Below are 27,008 nucleotides of genomic sequence, written 5' to 3'. Positions count from 1 at the left end.
GCTGCTATGGATGAAAGACATACAGCATGAAGGTCAGTGGCGTAACTAGGAATGATGGGGCCCCATGGCGAACTTTTGACATGGAAGCTCCTACAGTATGTACTACACTACATTGCTTCTATGTGTGGAAAAAGATGTAGTATGAAGGGCCTACAATATGTATAATATTACCGTATATTGATTCTATGCACAAAAACCATCCAGTATGGGGGCCTAAGTATGTGCGGTATTATATTGCTTGTGTACATAAAGGACAGACGGTATGAGGGCCTACAGTATATACTGTATTATATCACTTCCATGCATGCTTCCATTCCTCCACCTCACAACTTAGTACATACCAAGTTCCTTTCCTAGAAGGCATATTATGGATTGGGTAGGAACAAGAAGCCCTCTGAAGGATGAGACCTATTTTAGCTTTTACAATTGGACCCTTGTCTTCTATAGTGCACCACCATATTCTTGGGAACGCTTGTGTAGTCAGCGCACGCTGGATACGTCTATAGTACATATATAGTAACACACACGACACATCTGTCCATTGTCTTTTAGAAGTATTTCTGTTTATTCATGAATAATCACATCCACTTGCATAATATTTTACTTCTATATCAAAATGTCCGATTACAATAGTCATTATCTATAGGTTTAGTGGTATTAGCGATAACAAGCGGGCGACGCATTGCTGACGCTTGGTACAGGTAGATCAGACAGATGGTTACTACTGACGGGTACATTATATATGAGGACTGGCGCATCCATAAGAGGCAGGAACGTACAATTCATTGCAAGTAGGTGGACAATCTCTCTTGATATTGTGCAGGATCCGACCTAAGGGGAAAAAAATTACAGTATAAATGAGATTTTCTGTATATCTGCTGTGAGCGGGAACATTCATTGTATAGGATTATAGGTTAGAAACCATAAATATCTCCCTCTCACAGCTGATAGTTTGTTACAGTGTATCCAGTTTAGACAAGACAGCTTATTGTGCGTATATACATCGATACAGAAGTATAATATACTAAATGTACTTACATCTTCATTTAAAGGTGTGACTTTCTGTTCCCCCACGTCCAAATCCTGAAGAACAAACATACATTTAGGACCACATCTAAACCCGCAGGTACATCGCGACAGCTATGCCACTCTCTAGACTGAAATTCTCACCTTTTGGTCCAAACAAGGCGCTATAACATGGCTGGTTGCAGTAAGGTTTCCCCTCATGCTGTAAGAAAAAAAATGAGCAAATAAGTACAGCGGATATATGCATCGTATTTTATTAAGTACAACTTTTTCAGCATTCTTTAGGTTTTACTGAGAGCTCTGACCCATCCGAGTAGTGTTTGATATCACTATTTAATGGGGTTTAAAAAAATATACATGGTTGCTTTCTTTGAGAAACAGCACCACCTTTCTTCACAGGTGGTGTCTGGTATTGCAACTCAACCATAGTCAGGTGAATTAGGCTAGACATGACCCACGGAATGTGTGTTTATATGGGATCTCAATAACCCTATTAATTGGGTATGATTATGTAATTTGGATCTTAAAGGGAGTCAGTTAGGTCCAAAATCCACACCAAACCAAAAAGTGTGCCATGTAGGGGCCTATACTAGAAGCACTTCGTGGTCAGAAACCGATGAAGGGTCACCTTAATTAAATAGTATGTTCCCCGTGTGAGTTACTGCCCCTGTTGAGATGCAAAAGGGCTCTTTGGAGCAATGAGGGTGTCCCTGCTTATCTCTTTGGAGCATTGACAGCGCCCTCAGTGGGCCAAAGAGCTCATATGCATACTGACAAAAACAGTAATAGCTTGGAAATGGAGGGAGCGAATCACAAGGGGAAAACAGTGTATGACATATGTTACCCTTAGGGTAAGTTCACAGGGGTTTTTTTGGTCCGGAACCTGAGGCGGAGGCCATCTAAAGTTCTGGACCAAAATACAGGTAGCTGCGACTGGATGCCGGTGCAGTGCAGTCGCGCACTCCGCTCCGGATTTGGCCTAGGCGGGAGGAGGGAGTGTCTTCAGGCGGATGTCGTGAGGTGAATCCACCTGAAAGAATGAGCATGTCGCTTCTTTTTTCCGGGAGCCGGAACAAACGTCTCCCAGAAAAAAGAACTGACCAGCTCCCATTGATTTCAATGGGAGCCGTCTTTTTGGTCAGGATTTTGAGGCCGTATCCGTGACCAAAATACCCCGTGTGAACTTACCCTAACCTATCTATCTGCGGGGCTGGGTTGATGTTCCGTATTGAGAGCACATGCACACTAGGCCGAGCCCAGCGCGCATGTGGACGAGGGTTGGGAGAAAGCCATGAGCTGACATTGTAACTATCATATAATACATTTCCAATGGACGATACCTCAGCATGGCTCCCAGGAGTCAGCGTCTTGTTGCACTTCTCGCATCGTAGACATGGCTTGTGCCAGTCCTTGCCAAGTGATGTCACCCTTTCAGCTGTAACAAAGCAAACGCGCATTTTAGGAATTTGCTTACATCCATTTTGCACTTTGCATGACTGCAGAATAAACCACACGTGTGTTTGGACTACATAGCCATTGAGAAGACTGACGTCCTCCTGTTATAACATGCACATACACAAAGCCTGGAAAATACACTATCAATAGGGGTAAACTTTCGGTAGGAATGTATTGTTGACATAGGGCTCCATTTTAAGCACAATAAAACAATATCAGTCATCCGTACAGACGCTACCGCTAAAAGTGACATGACTGGAACGCCACACTTGTTTGTATGCGGACACTTTAGTGTAACAGACAAGTTCAGAGGAAGGTGTCGTGTGGTTTAGTAGCTTCCTGTTACAGAGAATCCATCATGCTTGTCCATTACTAGTCTCTACATGTACCGGCACAGAAGGGGCTTTGCTTTCTGTATACTACTTCTTGCATAGACATGGTATATCATGGTGGATTATTTCCAGCTAATAGATCACTTGTCAGTCTGGTCAGGGTTACATGCTTGGCTTCACTCCCCCATCAGGTGCCTGTCTGAATTATTTGAATTGGGGCGTCACCTTTGCATTTACTCGAAGGGATATTTTAGTGGAAAGGGAATGAAAAGAAAATAAAGCATTATACTGCTTGTAGAAATTCAGCATCCACGGGGTGCATTAGCCCCTGAGTGCTCAGATTGTGGCCTTTGACTTCCCTCTTGCTGCCCTGTGCTATTCTACAATGCATAGTCAGGATTATATTGACATACCAGGGCAGGGGTGTACACCAGATCGGGGATTAGGGGGGGTCCTATTGCAACAGGTATCATGGGGGATTGTGTCCCAAATCCACAGACACACACACTATAGTCCCCCCATTTCTAAGAGAGCAATGGCCGGCCAGGATCCGCAAGGGGGTAGCACATTGTAAAACCAACCCTTGTGTATGTCCCTGCACCCGGGGATTGGTAGACTCAATGATCACGTAGACGATAACTCCAAAGTGTCCATTAATGAGGAGATCTACAGGGATTCCTGAATTACTGAGAAAGTTGGCCTGGGGCAACATGGTGGCAAGGCTGCAGTGCTGGAGCACTGAGTTCGAATCCTGCCAAAAACAACTTCTGCAAGAAGTTTGTATGTTCTCCCTGCGTTTGTGTGGATTTCCTCCCATACTTCAAAGACATACTGATAGGGGGGAAAATGTAGATTGTGAGTCCTATAGGGGGTTCACAATCTACATACACAAAAAAACAAGCATATGGTCAACAGCGATTCCTCCCCATCTATACACATCACTCTGGACTCGGCCGAGTGTGCATGTAGTCGCTGATACTTGTACACATTAGATCTAGCAGAAATGATCAGGTTCTGTTCATCAGACATGTATGGTCAGCTTCATTATAGTCTCCATCCTTGGCAGCTGTCTCAGGTCACTTCTATAATCGAGTTATCTAAAGAATTTTGGACGCCTTTGCGGTTCATTATATGCTAACCTGCGATCTGTCAGACGTATTCTGAGAATAGTTCAGAAGTGATCTTCACATTCCAGGAAATTTGTGCTGAGCGTCTGTATTACTGCCGGTAACATAAGGGGCCGACACGAGAAGATAACAGGGCTCAGGGGGATATGGCGCAATGACTGACACAGATCCATCTCATTTCCATCACATTATCCTCTGACATGGGGGGCAAGTGAAGAATATCTTGCATTAACCATAGGCTAATGTATATATATAACCAACAACTAGTCATTATCAATTTGGTTGCTAAGAACACATTGCAATGTGGTGGGAAAACATCAGCTCCTTGTAACGTATTTCACATGAGTCAGAAGTGAAACTGCAACTCAAATGGGGATTTCTGGTTTCAGCAGAAAAAGCTGAATGTATGCCAGTTGCGTATTACATCAAGTGACAAAACTGCAGCACCATGTCTCCAATATACAGCTGATCCCAAGAATAGGATCTCCAACAATATGATATTTATGGACTATTATGGGTCTTCCTAATTCGTTCTATATTATAAACCAGGGGTAGGCAACCTTCAGCACTGCAGCTGGTAAAAAACTACAACTCCCAGCATGCACACTTGCTCTACTGTTCTTGGAACTCCCATGGAAGTGAATGGAGCATGATGGGAGTTGTAGTTTCACAGCAGCTGGAGGGACGAAGGTTACTGACCCTCTGTTATAAACCATTTAATAACATTGGTCTCAGCAGGTGACTTTTTACACCTTGTTTTTCCTGCAGTGACTTTGCATATAAAACACGTATCGAAGGGATTGTCTCACAATGATAACCCCTTACTGGATTCCCTATTACCCCTATGTCCATGTATGTCACAGCATGGGGTCCGGCACTCTTAAAATGGACCTGGCCCCTCTATGTATTATGATGCTTTCACTTCTGCATTGTTCCATTCATTCTTATGCTCTGTCATAGGAACAGATGGACAGATTAAACAATAAAGATGGATCCGTTCTGTCATGGCCAACAACCCATTGACTATAATGTGTCTGTCTGGTATACGTTGTGTTCTCCTTGACATCCTTGGGCGAAAAGCTGTACCTGTGAACTTTTTCATCTGGAATTTTAGATGGACTCCAACGCAGATTATGCCCCATAGTGGCCCCTGCACACAGTATTATACCCCATAGTGGCCCTTCACACAGTATTATACCCCATAGTGGTCCCTGCACACAGTATTATCCCCCATAGTGGCCCCTGCACACAGTATTATCCCCCATAGTAGCCCCTGCACACAGTATTATACCCCATAGTGGCCCCTGCACACAGTGTTATTCCCCATAGTGGCCCCTGCACACAGTATTATACCCCATAGTGGCCCCTGCACACAGTATTATACCCCATAGTGGCCCCTGCACACAGTATTATGCCCCATAGTGTCCCCTGCACACAGTATTATGTCCCATAGTGGTCCCTGCACACAGTATTATGCCCCATAGTGGCCCCTGCACACAGTATTATCCCCCATAGTTGCCCCACCACACAGTATTATGCCCCATAGTGGTCCCTGCACACAGTAGTATCCCCCATAGTGGCCCCTGCACACAGTATTATACCCCATAGTGGCCCCTGCACACAGTATTATGCCCCATAGTGGCCCCTGCACACAGTATTACTCCCCATAGTGGCCCCTGCACACAGAATTATGCCCCATAGTGGTCCCTGCACACAGTATTATACCCCATAGTGGCCCCTGCACACAGAATTATGCCCCATAGTGGTCCCTGCACACAGTATTATACCCCATAGTGGCCCCTGCACACAGTATTATACCCCATAGTGGCCCCTGCACACAGTATTATACCACATAGTAGCCCCTGCACACAGTATTATCCCCCATAGTGGCCCCTGCACACAGTATTATACCCCATAGTAGCCCCTGCACACAGTATTATCCCCCATAGTAGCCCCTGCACACAGTATTATGCCCCATAGTGGCCCCTGCACACAGTATTATGCCCCATAGTGGCCCCTGTACACAATTTTATGCCCCATAGTGGCACCTGCACACAGTATTATCCCTCATAGTGGCCCCTGTACACAATTTTATGCCCCATAGTGGCCCCTGCACACAGTATTATGCTCCATAGTGGCACCTGCACACAGTATTATGCTCCATAGAGGCCACGATCATGTGACATCAGGGACGTCAGACAAGTAGGTCCGAAGCATGTCTGGATCCCGGAAAGGTAAGTAACACTGTTTTTTTTATGTTTAACAAACTCTCCTGGGCCTCCGATCATTAAACTCAGGGGCTGAAAAGACCCCCCAAGTATAATAATAGTGTTTGCAGGGTTTTACCTACTTAATCTCCCCCCATTTAGGCAAGCAAACCTCCAAACTGTTTTTGTACATATGCACTGCGGCCAAGGCGCGTATAGCCCTCCATTGGAAGAGAAACAACCTCGAGTTATAGATAAAGACACTTGGAGAATACAAGTATTTCCTAAACTGACATGTCAGGGCTGATGGCAGATTTACAGTCCTGTCACCTTAAATGGCGTCTCTATGGCCTACTAGTCGCCAGATCTGAAATGTAAGAACATCTTGTACTGGACAAATCTCTGAATGAACGTCATTGCAGAAGAGATAAATAAGGATCCTAAGACGGAGGGACTGATGGTCAAGTGCCCCACTATTATTCTGAGTCACATCTGGATGAAGTTGGGCATCTCAATAGTGTGACGTTGAACCCTTGTGTTCGGCGTCTTATTTACTTTGGCCAAGACTACTTTTATCGAGGTGTTGGCCGATCCTCCTTAGATCAACACAACAATTTCATGTAAATACTATGAAGAAACGCAAATACAAGACGTTGCGGGGCAAATACCTCATTACGTGATAACATAAGAGTCCTGTAGGGAATAAGGGGTTATGCACTTCATGGGTTCGGCGCTCAATAGGCAGGAAGTCTTGTTTTCGAAGGCATTGGAGTCACATAAGACAGGACGGTATCTGAGGCTATTGTTAGGCCGCTGATGTTTACTGCATGGTGTTTGCCAGCTGTACAGGCCACGACTTACGGATTATACTGAGCCGCGATATTGTACTAAAAATAAGCCAACAATATCAACTGTATCCCTCCATGATAATGGAAAGAAGGGTTGTCTGCCTGAGGCCTTCCAGACTGGCGGCCTATCTTATGTGTCCGGGGGCCGCACAACAAGTCACGTCAGGGCGAGGGGAATATCAATGGCTGATTCTATTATTCTCAGTCCGCTAATAGAAGGGTCAGGTAGTAGCCCTTGTCACCATAGAGAACACATGCATACTTGGACCTGCTGAGCATGAATGTGTATGGGTTGGTCAAGAGGAATAGCTGGCGGTTGAATAAGCATTAATCCTACAGCTATTGAATGTATATGAGCAGGTATATAGGTAGACATAGAGGAATCTGATGCAGTCTTCCAGCTCCAAGATTGTGGAGCCATTGGGGGGCGAGCCGAAGCGGAGCAGGGTCTGCATCCTGGGTGGCATCAGATACAAGGTGGCTACTCAAAGTGGGTTCTGCCGTTCAATAAGCTGCAGAATTTGCGACAAGATCAATAAGACGCTTCTTTTGTCAGTGTGCGGAAAAAAACAGAAGCGCCCGTCGCTGCCTCCCACTGGAAGAATCTGCCTCAAAATCAGCTCCAAATTCCTCCATGTTAACAGCCCCTTACTTTGGATTAAATGTGGTAGTAAACATATATATTGACCCGTCAATTGCAGCAGTGTGCATACACAGAGCTGGGATGTGGGGCATATGTGACACCATTTATTGATTGGAAGGGGCCCCATTGATCAGGCACCCCTGAATAGATGATAAGTTGCAATCTTGAAAAAGCCCTTAAAGAGGGTAAAGGGGTTTTCCGGGATTTCTCAAGGTTCAGAACTCACCTCAGCGTATGCTGACTTGCTTAAAGGGATTTTGAAAGCTTATCAATTGATGACCAATCCTTAGCATAACTCATCAATTGATGATCAGCAGGGGTCCAGCACCCAGGACCTCCACAGATCAGCTGCCTATAGCAGTAGTGGAAATCCCAGCGCACCATTTCCCTTTCACAGGCCAGGTCTCATGTTCATCAGTCACATCTCCTTTTCACAGCTCAGTCCCATTCAAGGGAATGGGGCTCAGCTGCTATACCAAGCTCTGCTTGGTTTTCTGTGAAGAGGAAACAGTACTCACCTGAACCTCTCTTTAAACAGCTGATCTTCAGGGGTCCTGGCTGTTGGACCTTCATCAACTGATAAGCCTGGAAAACCACTTTAAGCAAGTCAAGAGATGCTGAAGTGAGTTTTGAACCTTGGACAATGGATTTTGATATCATGTCAATGTCTTTCTGTAATTATTTTATTACATCTACAACTAGCTGGGCATAGCTATGGAGGTCCGGTTGAGACATGGACATCATAGACAGGGTCTTCCCTCAAGGGGACCTCTTCTATGAGCCAATGTAGTCAGACTGGTGGATTCTGGGCTCCCATATAGTTAAATGACTAGGACTAGGTCCACGTGGTGACTCTGTCCATGACTCCCTCCTTCATTCATGTTAGTGAATGGAGTCACACTGTGACCTCGAGGGTGCCACAACCTCTATTCGCAAAAACTGGAACATTGCTCAATTTTTTTGTGGCGGTCGCTGCCACAAACCTCTGTTCACTAACACGTTGCGATGAGATTTCAACAAGGTGACTAAAATTTCTATAGAAACCTAAAATTGTGATGATTTTATTACCAGCCATTGTCTCCTCTTAGCTGAGCGATTTCGTAAGTGAAGTGTTAAGAAGTCAATAGAAGAAGCACTTCACGTGCCGGACTTGTCCTGAAAATTGGCTGTCATTCCATATTGCCTAATACAGGGGACTACACTGCTACTATGATTTATGACCCTTCACGGCGACTTCCAGTTTCGAAAGCTATAGAAAGAAGAACTAGTCATTTTGGAATTTAGCTTGACCTGACTCCATGATCCTAAAAGGCATCATCCACATTTAACATGTCGCTAAGGGGTTGTCCATCAGAGAAATTATTACTGATGACCTGTCCTTAGGTCGGGAAATTAATATAGATTCGTAGGGGTCTGACTTCCAAGACCCCCACTGATCAAATGGGCTGCTCTGAATGATACTGTAGTAGTGGTGAATGGGAACAGCTGCAGTACCGTTCATGGCCACTACCGGTGTATGGCGCTGTGCTGTTCCAATGGCTATTCTGGCTATTGGCACTACATGGTGATACTTTTTTAGACATTGTGAAGCACTGCTACTTAAAGGGGTAGTCCAGGATCAGTGCTGTCTTTAAGATAGGTCATTAATACCAGATTGCTGGGGTCTGACATCCAGCCCCAAACCAATTAGATGATACCAGCACCGTGTAGTGGCCATGTGGGCAACTGAATCCCTTTTACGGACCCTTTATATTAAGCATACAATTAGGCAGTATGTAATATGTGTATGGCAGTATGCTGTATACGGGGAACAGAAGACAGAACACAGAGCACCACTTACTATAAGGCCGGCCCTGGCTGTATTTTAGTAATATATACTATATGTATATGATATACAACAGATCTGTATTTGTCAAGACAGATCAATAAAAACACAGCATGAACAATGAATCTGTCTCATCTGGTTTTTGCTATAAGGATCCATAATAAGAACAGCTGTCACTTGTACTAGTCTGTATGGCGACATAACATTCTAGTCTTGAAAAACACGAAGATCAAGGGAGATCAGCGACGTTTTACCCTTGGGTAAAGGAGCGCTGTATAATTTATGGTAGGACTTATAATTTAGCCTATATATAGGGTTACGTAAACCCTGCCAAGAGTTTAACCTGAGCTAACCGGGAGAGAATTTTGTATTATTGACTATTAAGTCCTATGATAGTATCAGCATCTAAAGCTATTACTAATAGTCATTCATTCTCAATACACTGTGCAGAAGTTATATTAGCCAAAATGGCAAATAAAATAATAATAATAATAATAGTTAGGTGAGATTGGGGCTTTATCACACTACATAGGACAATCATAGATATTTCTGCATAGTAGGGGTGTTTGAAGTGACCCCAAACAGCTGATCTGTGCAGGGACTGGTTGTCAGCCCCCCTCCTATCCTGAGGAAAGTCCATAAAAATATCCCTGGCCAACCCATTCATTAACTCTCTGTCTCTCGCTAGTTCCACCCATTGGACATAGCCACCCTAAAAGTCAATGCCAACCTTTAAACTGGCCTCACAACATGACTAGGGACAGCTGACTGGTCCGGGGTACTTGCCCCTTGTCCGTACAGAGCTGGTTGGTTTTCATGGTTCCAAAAGACAAAATTATATGTTGGGCCTATCTCTATTTACTCAAGGTTAGAAAGGCTATAGTGGGTGGTAGCCAAGGTCCCCTTGGGACGTCTCCATTATAATTATCTCTGCAAATGGAAATTGGTGGCCATGATACAAGGCTCTTATAGCATTACTTTGTTTTGTTCACTAATCTGAATGACAAGGATGAGGTTTCCACTGTAGTATAAAGGGAATTCTGCGACAGAGTCTTCAAACCTCTGAGGCCAAATAAGTCTTGGAAAAAAAAAATTATAGAGAAACCTCAAGTCGGTCTGCAGGCACCGACAATTACATGAACAGAGCAGACACAGAATTCACAAGCAAGTCAACAAATCCTATGGTTTAGGTTGCCAAGGGTCCTACAAAACCCTACCAGGACCTGACATTTCTGGGAGACGTCTGATGAGGTTAATATACACCAATTGTTCTCGTCTCCAGAGTGATCCGACAGGCTCATAACCTTAATTGCCTGGATTTAATATGATTTAGTAAAGTCTTGATTAAACTACAGGTCCATCTAACATCTTCCACATGTTCCAAGTAACCTTGGCTGATGCTATAACAAGAACTGCCAAGGATCAGCCCTAGAAGATCAAAAGATGGTTTGGATATTTCGACTTACAATGAATAAGAAGAAGCAAAGCTTGTGTTGTTTATCCATACGACTGGGCCAATAACGGGTGAAGGTTTGCAAAAACCCAAAAACCACATGAATAAAATCCTTTGGGTCTACATAAGAACAATCCATTGTACGGTTTGGAAGAGAGATTCCTTCCCTTGCCTCAAAATAGACTTGGATGACGAAGACAAGATGACCAGCTTGGAAAAAGAAAATTGCATTACCCAAAAGAGTCTTTTTCTCTCGTAGCTGTTTTTTTCATATCACTCATCTTGGAGTTTCTTGAGCCAAGAGGATAGGCTGAAGGACAATATCGGGAGGAATTCCCTAACCCCTCAGAAAATTGCAGTAGGTGGAAGTAGTTGTGGAGCAACTTTGGCTTTTTTGCATCATTCTGCACTTAACTTGACAATGTACAGACCAAGGAGGGTCGGGGTCGGGATGCCCCGGCCTTACAATTTTACGATAACTCACCCTACAAAACTAGAGTGAGTTATTCCAAAAATCTGACTGATCCCTGATCAAGGGAGATCACAATAGGGTGTGGTTGGGCGATGGGTGTGGTGTCAAGGCTCATTTTATCATATTGCAACATTGATATGGTGTCACTGGATAAAATGTTACACCTAGGCTCCTTAGAGGGGTTGTCCATGAATACCCACCCATCGTTGGGTGTGGAATGATGCACCACTGCCGAGGCAACTGTATGAAGGGCGACAAGTCTCGTGCAGGGTCCTATTCTAAGATAGTCACCCAGCATCTGTGTCGCACAGAAACCAACTGCATCGCGACATGCCCAATGTGAGATTAGATGGGCAAGTATGCTTGGACAATCCCTTTAAGTCAACAAGGACTCAGAATAATGGTTCCTTTGGTTAATGTCTTCAATCAGGGACATTGACAATGGAGATTCCTAGATCATGTGGCCCAGACGTTGCAACAATCAGAGCAAATGCAGCAAATATACTGTTCATAGATGGGATGGGATACCCTACCTTTCTGCTCATGTGAACAACCACTTAGTCATGTGTAAAATACTGGGCGCGCATGCACAAGCCAGCAAAAAAATTACAGGAAAAATACGGTGTAATATTTTTCCCTAACATTGATCACCATTGCATTAAGTAGGTGGAATTTTCCACCGTCCCGGTCAATCTAAGTCCGATCCTTCCTCCGTTCTCTGCTCATTTTCTGAGTGTCATACAAGTATGCAAACAGCTCTGACAGGGTGCGGTTTAGTAACGTCCTTTGAACTTGTGAAACACTTCAATGAAAAGATTACTTAACCAGCAACCTTCCCTGCACGAATGTAATGCCCAGAAGGCACAGCAAAAACAATCGGAGGAAACCGTAAAAAAAACACTAAAATAATAGCTTAATGACTGGTATAACTACATGACCTCCGCCAAAAATGTAGGATTAGGATTTGCATGGTTGGAGCCCTACTGTTTAGACTTGTATGGTGCCACTGCCTCGAAATGACAAATTTAGCTCTGCTACATTTCTGTATTGATATCATAAAAATCCCCCCTCCCCGTATATACTATAGAAGTCATAGAGACATATATGGACTTATAATAAGACATGCTTACAGTGTAAATATTGCTGGGCAGGCAGCAGTAACCTCCCGCAGGCACTGCTTGCAGACACTTAGGTAATCTCTGCACTTTTGTACAAGGACAATGGACAGACGTGGACGAGAGATATCGCAAGTTCACAAACAGAAACCTCAGCAAGACTCATTCACCTATACAGTAGCTTCAAAGAATGGCGGCATGGTTTAAAATTGTGTTCCCCTTGTTCCTGCAAATGTTGCGCACAGTATACTGCACATTATATGGTCTGCTATGTGTACAGTGACCTTATACGTAAGATATTTACTTACAGACCTATGGCAGGTCCAGCTAAATCTGGTGAAATCTGCCAAGAATCTGATGTCTATGCCGACCATACACACAGCAGATCCAACTATAATAAGTTAGATCTGGCAATGATCTTAGACTAAAGCCCCATGTTACGGAAACGCAGGTTTTTTTTGTTGCAGATTTTGTTGCCGTTTTTTAAGCCAATGCCAGGGGTGGATTGAGCAAAAGTTAGAAGTATAAGACCTTCCTATATTCCCCATTTCTTTTGGCTTTGGCTCAGAAAAACGCAACAAAATCTGCAACAAAAGAAGCTGAGTTTCCGCAAAATGGAGCCCTGGATTTAGGGTACAAGCACACGATCAGGATTTACAGATAGATAATTTGCACCAAATCTGATCAGTAATCCACATAGAAAATCTGTACCGACTGGTGTGAATTTTAGTGCAGATTTTCAAACAAGTGCATGCGGATTTTGATGCAGATTTTCACACAAGTGCATGCGGATTTTGGTGCGGATTTTCACACAAGTGCATGCAGATTTTGGTGCATATTTTCACACAAGTGCATGCGGATTTTGGTGCAGATTTTCACACAAGTGCATGCGGATTTTGGTGCAGATTTTCACACAAGTGCATGTGGATTTTGGTGCGGATTTTCACACAAGCGCATGCCGATTTTGGTGCGGATTTTCACACAAGTGCATGTGGATTTTGGTGCGGATTTTCACACAAGTGCATGCCGATTTTGGTGCGGATTTTCACACAAGTGCATGTGGATTTTGGTGCGGATTTTCACACAAGTGCATGCAGATTTTGGTGCAGATTTTCACACAAGTGCGTGTGGATTTTGGTGCAGATTTTCACACAAGTACATGCAGATTTTGGTGCATATTTTCACACAAGTGCATGCGGATTTTGGTGCAGATTTTCACACAAGTGCCTGCGGATTTTGGTGCAGCTTTTCACACAAGTGCCTGCGGATTTTGGTGCAGATTTTCACACAAGTGTATGTGGATTTTGGTGCAAATTTTGAAGACATTTTTTGAAATCCAAACCAGAATAAAGAAATAAATTAAAATTTTAAATCCGCTCCATAGGTCAAAATCCGCACTAAAAAAATCTTCATCATGTGCATGAGAAATAAAATTGGAATTACAGTGTGGATTTTCTGCATGTAATCGTGACTGTATACTTATAACCTTAAGCTCCATTCACATCTGCCCTAGTATTCCCATTGTTCTGATCCATTATATCGGCAGCACAACAAAAACAATGGAAACCCCAGATCTGTTTCATGTCAAACACTGACAACGCCCCACAGAACCCATTGACTATAATAGGTCAGCCAAGGTTCTGTCAGAGCGTGCTATGTTATCCAGTATGTTTCATTAAATCTACCACAGCGTCTAGTCTGCAACGCAGATATGAACAAAGCCTAAGAAACATCTAATTGACTATTAGCATGTTTTCTAGTGCAAAGGATTATAAAACAGTAAAAGATCTTTTGTTCTCAGAAACAGCGCCCCTATGGTCTATGGGCTGTGTCTGGCATTGCAGCTCAGCTTCAATTACTTGATTGGAGTTCAGTTGCAATACCAGACAGTGCCATTGGACAAATGTGGCAGTGTTACTAGAGAAAAAAAGACTATTTCTAGCGACCTCTCTCAGTAACACGGATGTTATTTTATTGGGGTCGGGATACATAAAATACATACAGCACAGAGCAATAAAGTTATATATTCATTATATAAGTGATATAATGGACCATTATTGGAGTCTTAAGATGTCTTCAAGACATCCTTTCACAGCGAGAAAAATACAGTAGACTGCAAGGAGTCAGTCTTCATTTCCTTTTCAACAACCGCCTCTGCATGACATCTGATCTACACGTAAACCCCAAGTCTCGCCACCTTTACAGAAGACATAGTAAGGTGTCATGGACGTTATAAGGAAGGAGCGTAATATAAGAAACCTGGAGGTAATAGTAAGATGTAAAACAGAGACAGTACACCGTACAATGACTGTATTGCAGAACTAGACAGTCTATGCACTAGCAGTCCATGTACCAGTAGTCTGTGTACTAGTAGTCTGTGTACTAGTAGTCTCTGTACTAATAGTCCATGTTCCAGTAGTCTCTGTACTAATAGTCCATGTTCCAGTAGTCTGTGCACTAGTAGTCTATTCACTAGTAGTCTATGTATATGTACTAGTAGTCTATGTACTAGTAGTCTATGCACTAGTAGTCCATGTACTAGTAGTCTGTGCACTAGTAGTCCATGTACCAGTATTCTATGCACTAGTAGTCCATGTACCAGTAGGTTGTGTACTAGTAGTCTATGCACTAGTAGTCTGTGCACTAGTAGTCTGTGTACTAGTAGTCCATGTACTAGTAGTCTATGCACTAGTAGTCCATGTACTAGTAGTCTGTGCACTAGTAGTCCATGTACCAGTATTCTATGCACTAGTAGTCCATGTACCAGTAGTCTGGGTACTAGTAGTCCATGTACCAGTAGTCTGTGTACTAGTAGTCCATGTACCAATAGTCTGTGTACTAGTAGTCCATGTACCAGTAGTCTGTGTACTAGTAGTCCATGTAGCAGTAGTCTGTGTACTAGTAGTCCATGTACCAATAGTCTGTGTACTAGTAGTCCATGTACCAGTAGTCTGTGTACTAGTAGTCCATGTACCAGTAGTCTGTGTACTAGTAGTCCATGTAGCAGTAGTCTGTGTACTAGTAGTCCATGTAGCAGTAGTCTGTGTACTAATAGTCCATGTACCAGTAGTCTGTGTACTAGTAGTCTATGCACCAGTAGTCTGTGTACTAGTAGTCTATGCACTTGTAGTCTGTGAACTAATAGTCCATGTACCAGTAGTCTGTGCACTAGTACTCTATGTATATGTACTAGAAGTCTATGCACTAGTTATCTATGCACTAGTAGTCTGCGTACTAATAGTCCATGTACCAGTAGACTGTGCACTAGTAGTCTATGTACTAGTAGTATATGCACTAGTTATCTATGTCCTAGTAGTGCCACAAGTTATAGGTTAGTAAAAAGTTTACTTTTGAGCTCTACTTGTAGTGAAGACTAATAGTCAGGCGTGGTCGCGCCATACTTACCAAAGTAGACTTCTTTCTGACACTTAGGACACTTAGGCATGGTGATGCTGATGCTGTGACCAAATGTAGAATGACTAGCACAGCAGCTCAGCCCATGTTATAACTCAGCATTGGGAGGGACTCCGATGGGAGTGTTAGCTACTTTGCACACGGCTTTTAGCAGTGAGGTTAACTCTTAAAGGTTGTAAGATAAGATCAGAGGCATCACGGATGTAGCTGGAACGTACTTGGGACCTGAAGTTTAAGAAGGTGTTATTATAAGTGCACACAGACTTATCTGTACAGTACACGTCAAGGACTATTCACCAGTCGTACATAATATATGTATTCAATAAAATTTATTTTATCATCAGATGATATATAAAGCCTGACCACGGCCTTATTCAGATTTGCACATTGTAGACAGTAATTTGTATCAGTTATTGTAAGGCGTGGAACCTAAGGCTAGAGTCACACGACCGAGGTACAAAACGGACATGAAAAACGTCCATTTTTCACGGACATCTTCCACCCACCGGTATCACGGATTCCCATACATTTGAGTGTATGGAGGGTCTATGACAACAGACAAAAGTTGGACATGATCTATATTTTGCTAGTCTGTTACATGTTATGTGAATGGCCCCCATTCATGTTGAATTTAACGTTACCGTAACGTTACAAAAACGGGCATCACACGGCTACATATCACTGTTGTGTGAATGCAGCCGAAAGCTATTTTTTTATGATCCTTTTTATTTACCAAAGTGGGAGGAATGGGACAGACACAAAAGCACGCCATGCCGGGATGCCTCAGCCCCACTTAATATAACAGAAATCTACATGAGTTCCGACTGTCCATGGATCTCAATTTTAGCTCAAGGCAGTTTGAAGGCCGAAGCATCTTAACTATTCCTACATGGCTAGTACCAGTTGGGGCAGGCATGTACTAAGGCTGACATATGAAAGGCCAGTCTTGATAAATTGCCCCCATTATCTACAGTTACAGTTCGTGTTTCTTGTCCTCTTATACAGATCACTGATAACAGTAACTAAATGGATTTTCAAGACATACATATTGACAGGGGCGTAACTACCAGGGTAGCGGCTGTCACAAGGCCCGGGACATTAGGGTCCCGGCGATAGCCACTACCGCTGTTTTGGTTTTTTTTAATAGGCCGTTATCGGCTGGAGTTACTCCAGACAGTAACAGGCCCTATTTATTTACCAATCCTGGCAGGCGTCGGCATCAGTAAGTGACCCCCGGGTATAATGATTGGAGGCACAGGAGAGGTGAGGGAACATAAAAGACAGTAGTGTTACTTACCTCTCTGGGTTCCAGACAGGCTTCGGGCCTACTTGTGTGACGTCCCTGACATCACATGACCAGGGCCACCAAGGAGTGCAGCCGAGCTAGGGAGAGGTAAGTAACAGTGGTTTTTATGCTTGTATCCCCCTTGGCCTCTGACTATTATACTCTGGGGTCTGAAAAGACCCCTGAGTAATTGTTCATGGGTGTCCATAGTGGGGCATAATACTGTGTGCAAGGGCAACTATGAGGCATAATACTGTGTGCAGGGGCCACTATGGGGCATAATACCGTGTGCAGGGGCCACTATGGGGCATAATACTGTGTGCAGGGGCCACTATGGGGCATAATACTGTGTGCAGGGGCCACTATGGGGCATAATACTGTGTGCAGGGGCCACTATGGGGGATAATACTGTGTGCAGGGGCCACTATGGGGCATAATACCGTGTGCAGGGGCCACTATGGGGCATAATACTGTGTGCAGGGGCCACTATGGGGCATAATACTATGTGCAGGGGTCACTATGGGGCACAATGCTGTGTGCAAGGGCCACTATGAGGCATAATAGTATGCGCAAGAATGTGGGAGGGGGAGAGGGGTCGGTCAAAAGTTCGCCACAGAGCCCCGCCATTTCAAGTTACACCACTGCATATTGAAGATCTATCCAACACCCAGGACCCCCACAGATCAGATGGTTGAAAAAGCTGCAGTGTTTTAGGTGAGTTCTGCGGTCTCTTCATTAAAGAGGAGCTTTCATGTCCTCAGGCACATGCGGTTTTATATTCCGCTAGAAAGTCAACAGTGTGCTCAATTAAGCGCACTGTCGGCTTTCGCATTATGTGAACTGGGGGAAGAGATATCGGTGCATTTACCGATAGCTCTTCATTGTTAGAAGGGCGTTCCTGACAGTCTAGCTGGGGACACCCCTCCTGACAGTACTGTGTGTAGCGCTATATTGTCAGAGGGGTGTTCCTTACCACCCAACTCTGAGCAGTAAGGAACCCCCCCCCCCCCAGTACTAGTCTATAGACAAGTACAGTTAGGAGTGGGCGAGTGTTCCTCACTGCTCAGCGTCATCTCTGGGCGATAAGGAACACCTCCTCACAATATAGCGCTACACACAGTACTCTTTAAATGCCAAGCACATAGGCTACGCTTAGCATTGCAGCTCAGCCCCATTCACTTAAATGGGACTGAGCTTCTACTGCACCATGTGACCAATGAACACGACACAGGAAAGAAGCCACAGTTAATATGAGTGTCAAACAGCTGATCAGCATTAGTTCCAGATGTCGGACACTCACCATCCCATATTTTATAGATAGGTCATCAATATATAAATGCCAGTCTGGCTAATCCCATCCTCACATTGCCGAAAAATATCTGAAACAGAAATGCTGCGATTTCAAAAAATTTGGTAAATCGCAGCATGTCAATTATACCTACGGAAACGCCGGCATTTTCTTTATAGGTATAATTGGATGGTGTTCAATATGTTCACTGTGTTCGGAGGCTTTTACTAACAGGGAACGGATTATTTCAGTTCGTATTGTATGTGCAGAGGCAGATGGTGCAGCCAAATACAAGGGAATTTACAGGATTCTGACACAGGGACATTACCCTTTATGTGCGGCCGGGGGGGGGAAGTGGTTAGACTACATTACTGCTGAACGTTGCTGAGCACCCATTGTAATAATACATTGCAGTGCTCTTATACGTCCCATCATAGTGCCCAATAAAACTGTTTAGTCCCCAAACAAGAGGCCCCATGACAACGGTCACAGCTCACACTGTATAGTCTCCGGTCTGCCCAGGAGAAGTGGTTTCTGCTGACAGCTCCTGTGAGTGGCCGCCAAAAATTCTGGAAAAAAAACCAAACTTTCCATCAATACTGATTTTACAAAAATACCCTTTTCTGACAGGAGAATCCTTTTAAAGAAAAAACACTACAAAGCATTTTGCGTTTTTCTTCCTTTTTTATGTAGATTGTAAGCCCCATATAGGGATCACAATGTACTTTTTTCTCCTATCAGTATGTCTTTGGAGAACGGGAGGAAATCCACGCAAACATGGGGAGAACATACAAACTCCTTGCAGATGTTGTTCCTGGCGGGAATTGAACCCAGGACTCCAGTGCTGCAAGGCTGTAGTGCTAACCACTGAGCCACCGTACTGCCCCAAGGTTTCCTTCCTTTATTAAGGAAGACCTATATCCCCCCTGATACTGTGGTCAAATGCGAGCATAGCATCGGACAGGTTCTGTTCACTTTTATCTTCCCGTGCTGCAAGATGGCAGGAGCTATGGCAGCCAAGCACCTACCATAGCAATATAACTATTGAGGCTTGCCTCTGGCAGGGCTCAATAGTAGCACAGGAGTTCTACCATACACTGCGGTACCATAGTATTGCAGTCTATGGTACAAGTGATCTAATGATTACAGGTTGAAGCTCCCTAGGGTAGCTAAAAAAAAAAGTTAAAACTTTTTTTTAACCCTTTAAAAAAGAAAAAGGAATAAAATCATTCAACTACAAATAACAAAAATAAACATAAACTCAATAGACATCGCCATGTCTGAAAATACCCATAAATATAAAAATATTTATCCCATATAGTGAACGCCATAGCAGGAAGAAAAAACCCCATAATGGCTGAATAAACATGTTTTTTGCTGTTTCATCTCCCATAAAAAAAAATAAAAAAAAATCACACATTCCCCAAAATGATATTGATCTGCTACACAAAACAAATCCCCATACATGAGAATATAAAAAAAAGTTACAGGGGTTACAACATGGCAAAACAAGAATATAATTTTTTTTTTAATGGTATTGAAAATATAAGTACCAGGTATCCATTCATTTCTATGGAGCGTGCTGTTCGGATCGGCTGATCCGAACAGTACTCGCTCATCTCTATATGTAACATGTTATTATCATCCCACTATCACTACTGTAAAAACGAAACCCACAATAAAATCACATAATACGGGGTTTTTATTTACCAGTTCTGAAATTTTTCGGGTGGGTTTTACAAGTAAAATTTGTCCCGCAAAAACAAAGTCCTCTTCAACGCTATAGAAAAGATAAAAAGTTATAGTTTTCGGAATACATGTTGTAAAAAAGGAAAAGTCAAAAATGTTAACTTGGTGGTCACTAAGGGCTCGTTCACACGGGCACTAAGGGGGCGGATTATGGCACGTAATCCACGTCATAATCTGCCCCCTCACAATGGTGGTCTATGGAAACCGCCAGGCTACATGCCACTAACGGAAAAAAGAAGCGGGCTGCCCTTTCTTCAGGCGGATTCTGCGGCTCGTTGAGACGCGGTGTCCGCCTGGAGGCAGCAACCTCTAGAGTCGGCCCATTCATTTGAGCCTGCTCCGGAGGGGGAAGCCGCAACTGTCGTGGCAGGTGGGTTTTGACCCGAGAGTGACGCGGCTCCCCACGTCACTCTCGGCGCCAAAATCTGCCGTACGGCTCCCCATGTGAACTTACCCTAAGGGGTTAAGTAGGGGTTTAGCATATTACTTAGTACATTCCTAATTACCAGGAAGTATGTTATCTTTGAGGCAGAGTTCATACAGGGTTTTTTGGACCGGAATTTGACGCGGAGGCTGCCTCAGTTTCCGGTTCAAAAAATGGCTAGTCGCGACTGGATACCAATGCAGTGCATACAGTACACCGGCCTCCAGTCGCGGCATTCCGCTCCGGATTACGCCCAAATGAATGGGCCTAGTTGGGAGGGAGTGTTATGAGGCGGACGTCTGCGACTGAAGTGGCCGTGGAATCCGCCTGAAGAAAGGTCGTGTTGCTTCTTTTTTCGGCGAGCGGGAACAAACTGCTCGTGGAAAAGGCGAATGACTGGCTCCCACTGATATCAATGGGAGGCAGTTTTTTGAGCCGGATTCTGACGCGGATTCCGCGTCAAAATCCGACCCCAAAAAACCTGTATGAACCCGGCCTTATCTCTATGTTTTTGCAGGGGATTTGGAGATCAGGATCAGAAAATAGGTTTGTAAAATGTTGGAATTTACTTAAAAATGGTGAAAAAGAAAATGTACTAAAAAATTCCAATGTCAACAACGCAAGCCAATGTGATCACTTATACTATAAAATCACAGGCGGCAATGTTACCTGCACATGGATAGTCACTTCACTCTGTGTGGAGAAGACGTCTTATCTTTTATTACTCGAGAACATCCCCGATATATTAGCAGATAAACCGGTGACTGTCGTCAGTAGACTACCTTGGGTAAGGCAGGGCTATATACTGGTCGGATTTATGGCCCTATTTCACCATCCTCATACTCCGCCAGTCATGTAGAACACTAAATAATTAAGGAGGTTTCTCATCTCAGACATTTATGGCATATTCATGGGAACAGGGACACGCGCCTATCAGGAGCACGTTGGTCACTGCCTGGTGATCACTGTGATGTGAGAGGTTGTGGGGCATGAACTGCTCTCTCCATTGACTTCTATGGGAGTTCCAAAAACATTTGGGCAGCCCTTTTTTTAACTCCCATACAAGTGAATGAAGATAGCATGTTAGTAGTCACCCTTCCATGGGCACAGATCTCCAAGCCCTGCTCTCAATACACATGCATGTCCCGGGTCCTGTCAATATGCCATACATTTCAAAGGTTGGAAAATTCCTTTGGTCAAAGTTCTGTCATCTCAGAAGAATCTCCTGTTGTTGATCACAGAGTCTCTTGCCATAAAGCGTCACCGCAGGGTATAATTTTCTCTCTGACTAATATATAAGGCTAGAAATGGCATGTCACCTAGCCAACAACTATCCTACTCTGTTCAGATGAGGAGCAAGAACAACAAAGCAGTCGTCTATAGATGATGTCTTTCAGTGGCGTAACTACTAGAGATGAGCGAACACTAAAATGTTCGAGGTTCGAAATTCGATTCGAACAGCCGCTCACTGTTCGAGTGTTCGAATGGGTTTCGAACCCCATTATAGTCTATGGGGAACATAAACTCGTTAAGGGGGAAACCCAAATTCGTGTCTGGAGGGTCACCAAGTCCACTATGACACCCCAGGAAATGATACCAACACCCTGGAATGACACTGGGACAGCAGGGGAAGCATGTCTGGGGGCATAAAAGTCACTTTATTTCATGGAAATCCCTGTCAGTTTGCGATTTTTGCAAGCTAACTTTTCCCCATAGAAATGCATTGGCCAGTGCTGATTGGCCAGAGTACGGAACTCGACCAATCAGCGCTGGCTCTGCTGGAGGAGGCGGAGTCTAAGATCGCTCCACACCAGTCTCCATTCAGGTCCGACCTTAGACTCCGCCTCCTCCGGCAGAGCCAGCGCTGATTGGCCAAAGGCTGGCCAATGCATTCCTATGCGAATGCAGAGACTTAGCAGTGCTGAGTCAGTTTTGCTCAACTACACATCTGATGCACACTCGGCACTGCTACATCAGATGTAGCAATCTGATGTAGCAGAGCCGAGGGTGCACTAGAACCCCTGTGCAAACTCAGTTCACGCTAATAGAATGCATTGGCCAGCGCTGATTGGCCAATGCATTCTATTAGCCCGATGAAGTAGAGCTGAATGTGTGTGCTAAGCACACTCATTCAGCACTGCTTCATCACGCCAATACAATGCATTAGCCAGTGCTGATTGGCCAGAGTACGGAATTCGGCCAATCAGCGCTGGCTCTGCTGGAGGAGGCGGAGTCTAAGGTCGGACCTGAATGGAGACTGGTGTGGAGCGATCTTAGACTCCGCCTCCTCCAGCAGAGCCAGCGCTGATTGGCCGAATTCCGTACTCTGGCCAATCAGAGCTGGCCAATGCATTCTATTAGCCCGATGAAGTAGAGCTGAATGTGTGTGCTAAGCACACTCATTCAGCACTGCTTCATCACGCCAATACAATGCATTAGCCAGTGCTGATTGGCCAGAGTACGGAATTCGGCCAATCAGCGCTGGCTCTGCTGGAGGAGGCGGAGTCTAAGGTCGGACCTGAATGGAGACTGGTGTGGAGCGATCTTAGACTCCGCCTCCTCCAGCAGAGCCAGCGCTGATTGGCCGAATTCCGTACTCTGGCCAATCAGCGCTGGCCAATGCATTCTATTAGCCCGATGAAGTAGAGCTGAATGTGTGTGCTTAGCACACACATTCAGCTCTACTTCATCGGGCTAATAGAATGCATTGGCCAATCAGCGCTGGCCAATGCATTCTATTAGCTTGATGAAGCAGTGTGTGCACAAGGGTTCAAGTGCACCCTCGGCTCGCCTACATCAGAGCCGAGGGTGCGCTTGAACCCTTGTGCAGCCTCGGCTCTGCTACATCAGAGCCGAGGGTGCGCTTGAACCCTTGTGCACACTCTGCTTCATCAAGCTAATAGAATGCATTGGCCAGCGCTGATTGGCCAGAGTACGGAATTCGGCCAATCAGCGCTGGCCAATGCATCCCTATGGGAAAAAGTTTATCTCACAAAAATCACAATTACACACCCGATAGAGCCCCAAAAAGTTATTTTTAATAACATTCCCCCCTAAATAAAGGTTATCCCTAGCTATCCCTGCCTGTACAGCTATCCCTGTCTCATAGTCACAAAGTTCACATTCTCATATGACCCGGATTTGAAATCCACTATTCGTCTAAAATGGAGGTCACCTGATTTCGGCAGCCAATGACTTTTTCCAATTTTTTTCAATGCCCCCGGTGTCGTAGTTCCTGTCCCACCTCCCCTGCGCTGTTATTGGTGCAAAAAAGGCGCCAGGGAAGGTGGGAGGGGAATCAAATTTTGGCGCACTTTACCACGCGGTGTTCGATTCGATTCGAACATGGCGAACACCCTGATATCTGATCGAACATGTGTTCGATAGAACACTGTTCGCTCATCTCTAGTAACTACCGCCATAGCAGCAGAGGCAGCTGCCACAGGGCCCGGGACATTAGGGGCCCGGTGACAACTGCTACCACTGCTATCATTATACTTAGGGGTCTTTTCGGACCCCTGAGTATAATGATTGGCGGACCGGGAGAGGTAAGAAACATAAAAAACACTGTTACTTACCTCTCCACGATCCGTGCAGACTTCGGCCTAGTCGTCTGTTGTCTCATGACCCCGGCCTGCGTCCCGGGTCATGTGACGTCTCACGTCATTGAAGATGGATTACTTCGGAGGCCGACAGCGTAAGAGACGGGAGATAGGTGAGTAACAGAGGTTTTTTTATGTTTTTCTCCCCCTGGGTCTCCGAATATTATACTCTGGGGTCTGAAAAGACCCCAGAGTATAATAATTGTTTATGGGTGTCCACAGTGGGACATAATACTGTGTGCAGGGGCCACTATAGGGCATAATACTGTGTGCAGGGGCCACTATTGGGGATAATACTGTGTGCAGGGGCCACTATGGGGGATAATACTGTGTGCAGGGGCCACTATGGGGCATAATACTGTGTGCAGGGGCCACTATGGGGCATAATACTGTGTGCAGGGGCCACTATTGGGGATAATACTGTGTGCAGGGGCCACTATGGGGGATAATACTGTGTGCAGGGGCCACTATGGGGCATAATAGAGCGCGCAGGAATGCGTAGGAGGGAGTCGGTCGAGGTCTTCGGTGTCAGTTGGGGGGGTGGGCCCATGTCAAAAGTTCGCCTTGGGGCCCCGCCATTCCTAGTTACACCACTGATATCTCTGGTTTGCTCTCAGCAGGTAACAGGCCCCATTTACTTACCGATCCTCACTCCTGCTCATGGCCGCCGACACTAACCCTTCTGCAGAGGTGGCTGTGAGCAGGAGCCGGGATTGCAAAATGAAGCTGCGGACCCGGCGAACCCCACAACCACTGCTATCATTATACTCTGGGGTCTTTTCAGTTTGGTTATCAGTGGCCACTATGGGACTCCATTGGTTATTTTTTTGTATTTTGTTTTTTAATATTGTGAAGTAAAAGTTCTGTTTTACTAGGCCGTGATCCTCTTCAATAAAGATAAATATCGGCCTACGGTGATCTATTACCCTTAGGGTATGTTTGTACTGAATTTGGTCAGGGGTCATTCGCACGGTGGAAAGAGAAGAGGTATTTGAGTCAGACGTCTGTCTCAGATTCTTCTCCACTTTCCAGTTTTCCAGCTTTCCGCCGCAGAATCCACCTCAAAATTAGCTCCAAATTACCCTGTGTGAACTAACCCCCAGGTACAACAAGTCTTCTTCAGTAATTTGAAGCATATTTTAGAAGCTTATCTTAGGCTATGACCCCACCCAGCGAATCCCTACCAAAAAGCACTGCAGAAAAGACTGTGGCAGAAATGCATTACATTTGTTTTTTGCAAAAAGTCTGCAAAAAGTTTTCCTCATTGGCCTTTTTGCCTCTATTATATCTATAAAAAAACCAACAGTTTTTGAAATTGCATGATTTCTGCTGCGGATATTTTTCTGCAATGTACCTGCAGACAACAACAAAAAAGTGCTGCGGGAAAACCATGGCAGCATTGCAATGCGTTTTGTCACATGGCGCTTTTTACGCCATGTGGGGCCCCCACCCTGAGGCCAGGGTCTCACAGGAGGTAAATGCCGTGACCTGCCCGCGGCGGAAAAATCACATCGTTTTATATGTCAAGGCAAATTGAATGGGATTATAGCGAATCCCATGCCCACTTTGTGGTAAAAGCTGCAGTCTGAGGACACGCCACGATTTGCAAACCTGGCACGTTTTTGGAAATCGTAGCATGTCAATTATCCCTATGGAAATGCTGCCAGTTCCCCAATGGGTATAATATATGGAAAGTCCGCAGAGGAAACCTCTGTGAACTTTCAGTCTAAAGCACTGGAGAAAAAACCCTGATGCATGGTTTTTCCCGCAGCACATTTTTGTTATGGGACGCCCTATGGGGCCTTAGCCTCAAGGAGAACTCTTCCTCAAAATTTTCTCATCTCATCAGCAGGGGCGGATCCAGGGCTCAGCGGGGCCCCGCAGCGTGTCCCGGACCTAACAAAACGGTCCCGGTCAGCATGTCCCGATTTCAGCTCATTGGCGTCAACTATGTGAGCGAGTGAGACCGCGAGAGAGCGGTGGGGGAGAGATGGAAGGTGAGTGTGTTTTTTTTTGTGTTAAACATTAAGGTGGAACATAATGAAGGGGGCCCATGAAACTGGGGGCAGATGAAGTGGGGGAGAGAATGACATGACACTGGGGCAGATGAAGGGGGGGGGGGAGAATGGCATGACACTGGGGCAGATGAAAGGGGGGAGAATGGCATGACACTGGGGCAGATGAAGGCGGAAGAACGGCATGACACTTGGGCAGATAAAGGGGGGGAGAACGTCATGACACTGGGCAGATGAAGGGGGGGAGAACGGCATGACACTGGGGCAGATGAAGAGGGGGAGAACGGCATGACACTGGGGCAGAATAAGGGGGGGAGAACGGCATGACACTGGGGCAGATGAAGAGGGGGAGAACGGCATGACACTGGGGCAGATGAAGGGGGGGAATGGCATGACACTGGGGAAAATGAAGGGGGGGGAGAACGGCATGACATTGGGGCAGAGAAAGGGGGGACATGAAACTGGGCAGATGAAGGGGGGGAGAACGGCATGACACTGGGGCAGATGAAGGGGAGAACGGCATGACACTGGGGCAGATGAAGGGGGGGAGAACGGCATGACACTGGGGCAGATGAATGGGGGGAGAATGGCATGAAACTGGGCAGAAAAGGGGGGATATGAAACTGGGGGGACATGAAAGTGGGAACAGAGATGGAGGGGGGGACATGAAACTAGGGGCAGATGAAGGGTGTATATGAAACTGGGGGAGAGATGGAGGGGGGACATAT

At 45.0% G+C, this 27,008-nt stretch overlaps 1 protein-coding gene across 2 annotated transcripts; it reads right to left on the bottom strand.

The window, feature by feature from the left end:
• Window positions 1–537: 537 nt before the first annotated feature.
• CRIP1 (cysteine rich protein 1) lies at window positions 538–16,035 on the bottom strand. 2 transcript variants are annotated; one of them, XM_075283096.1, is made up of 5 exons: window positions 15,909–16,035; window positions 2,367–2,461; window positions 1,171–1,228; window positions 1,026–1,083; window positions 538–806 (listed from the first exon to the last, which is right to left on the bottom strand). In XM_075283096.1, exons 1-4 carry the CDS (start codon window positions 15,946–15,948, stop codon window positions 1,043–1,045), a joined length of 234 nt encoding a protein of 77 aa, XP_075139197.1. In that variant the 5' UTR covers window positions 15,949–16,035; the 3' UTR covers window positions 538–806; window positions 1,026–1,042. The 2 variants fall into 2 exon arrangements, with proteins under 2 accessions (XP_075139197.1, XP_075139196.1); XM_075283095.1 differs by having other exon boundaries at window positions 538–831; window positions 1,039–1,083.
• Between the last annotated feature and the right edge of the window lie 10,973 nt (window positions 16,036–27,008).

This window comes from Leptodactylus fuscus, chromosome 7 (genome assembly GCF_031893055.1).
Source record: "Leptodactylus fuscus isolate aLepFus1 chromosome 7, aLepFus1.hap2, whole genome shotgun sequence".
Classification (NCBI taxonomy): Eukaryota; Metazoa; Chordata; class Amphibia; order Anura; family Leptodactylidae; genus Leptodactylus; species Leptodactylus fuscus.
This window is presented reverse-complemented; position numbering and strand designations above follow the sequence as displayed.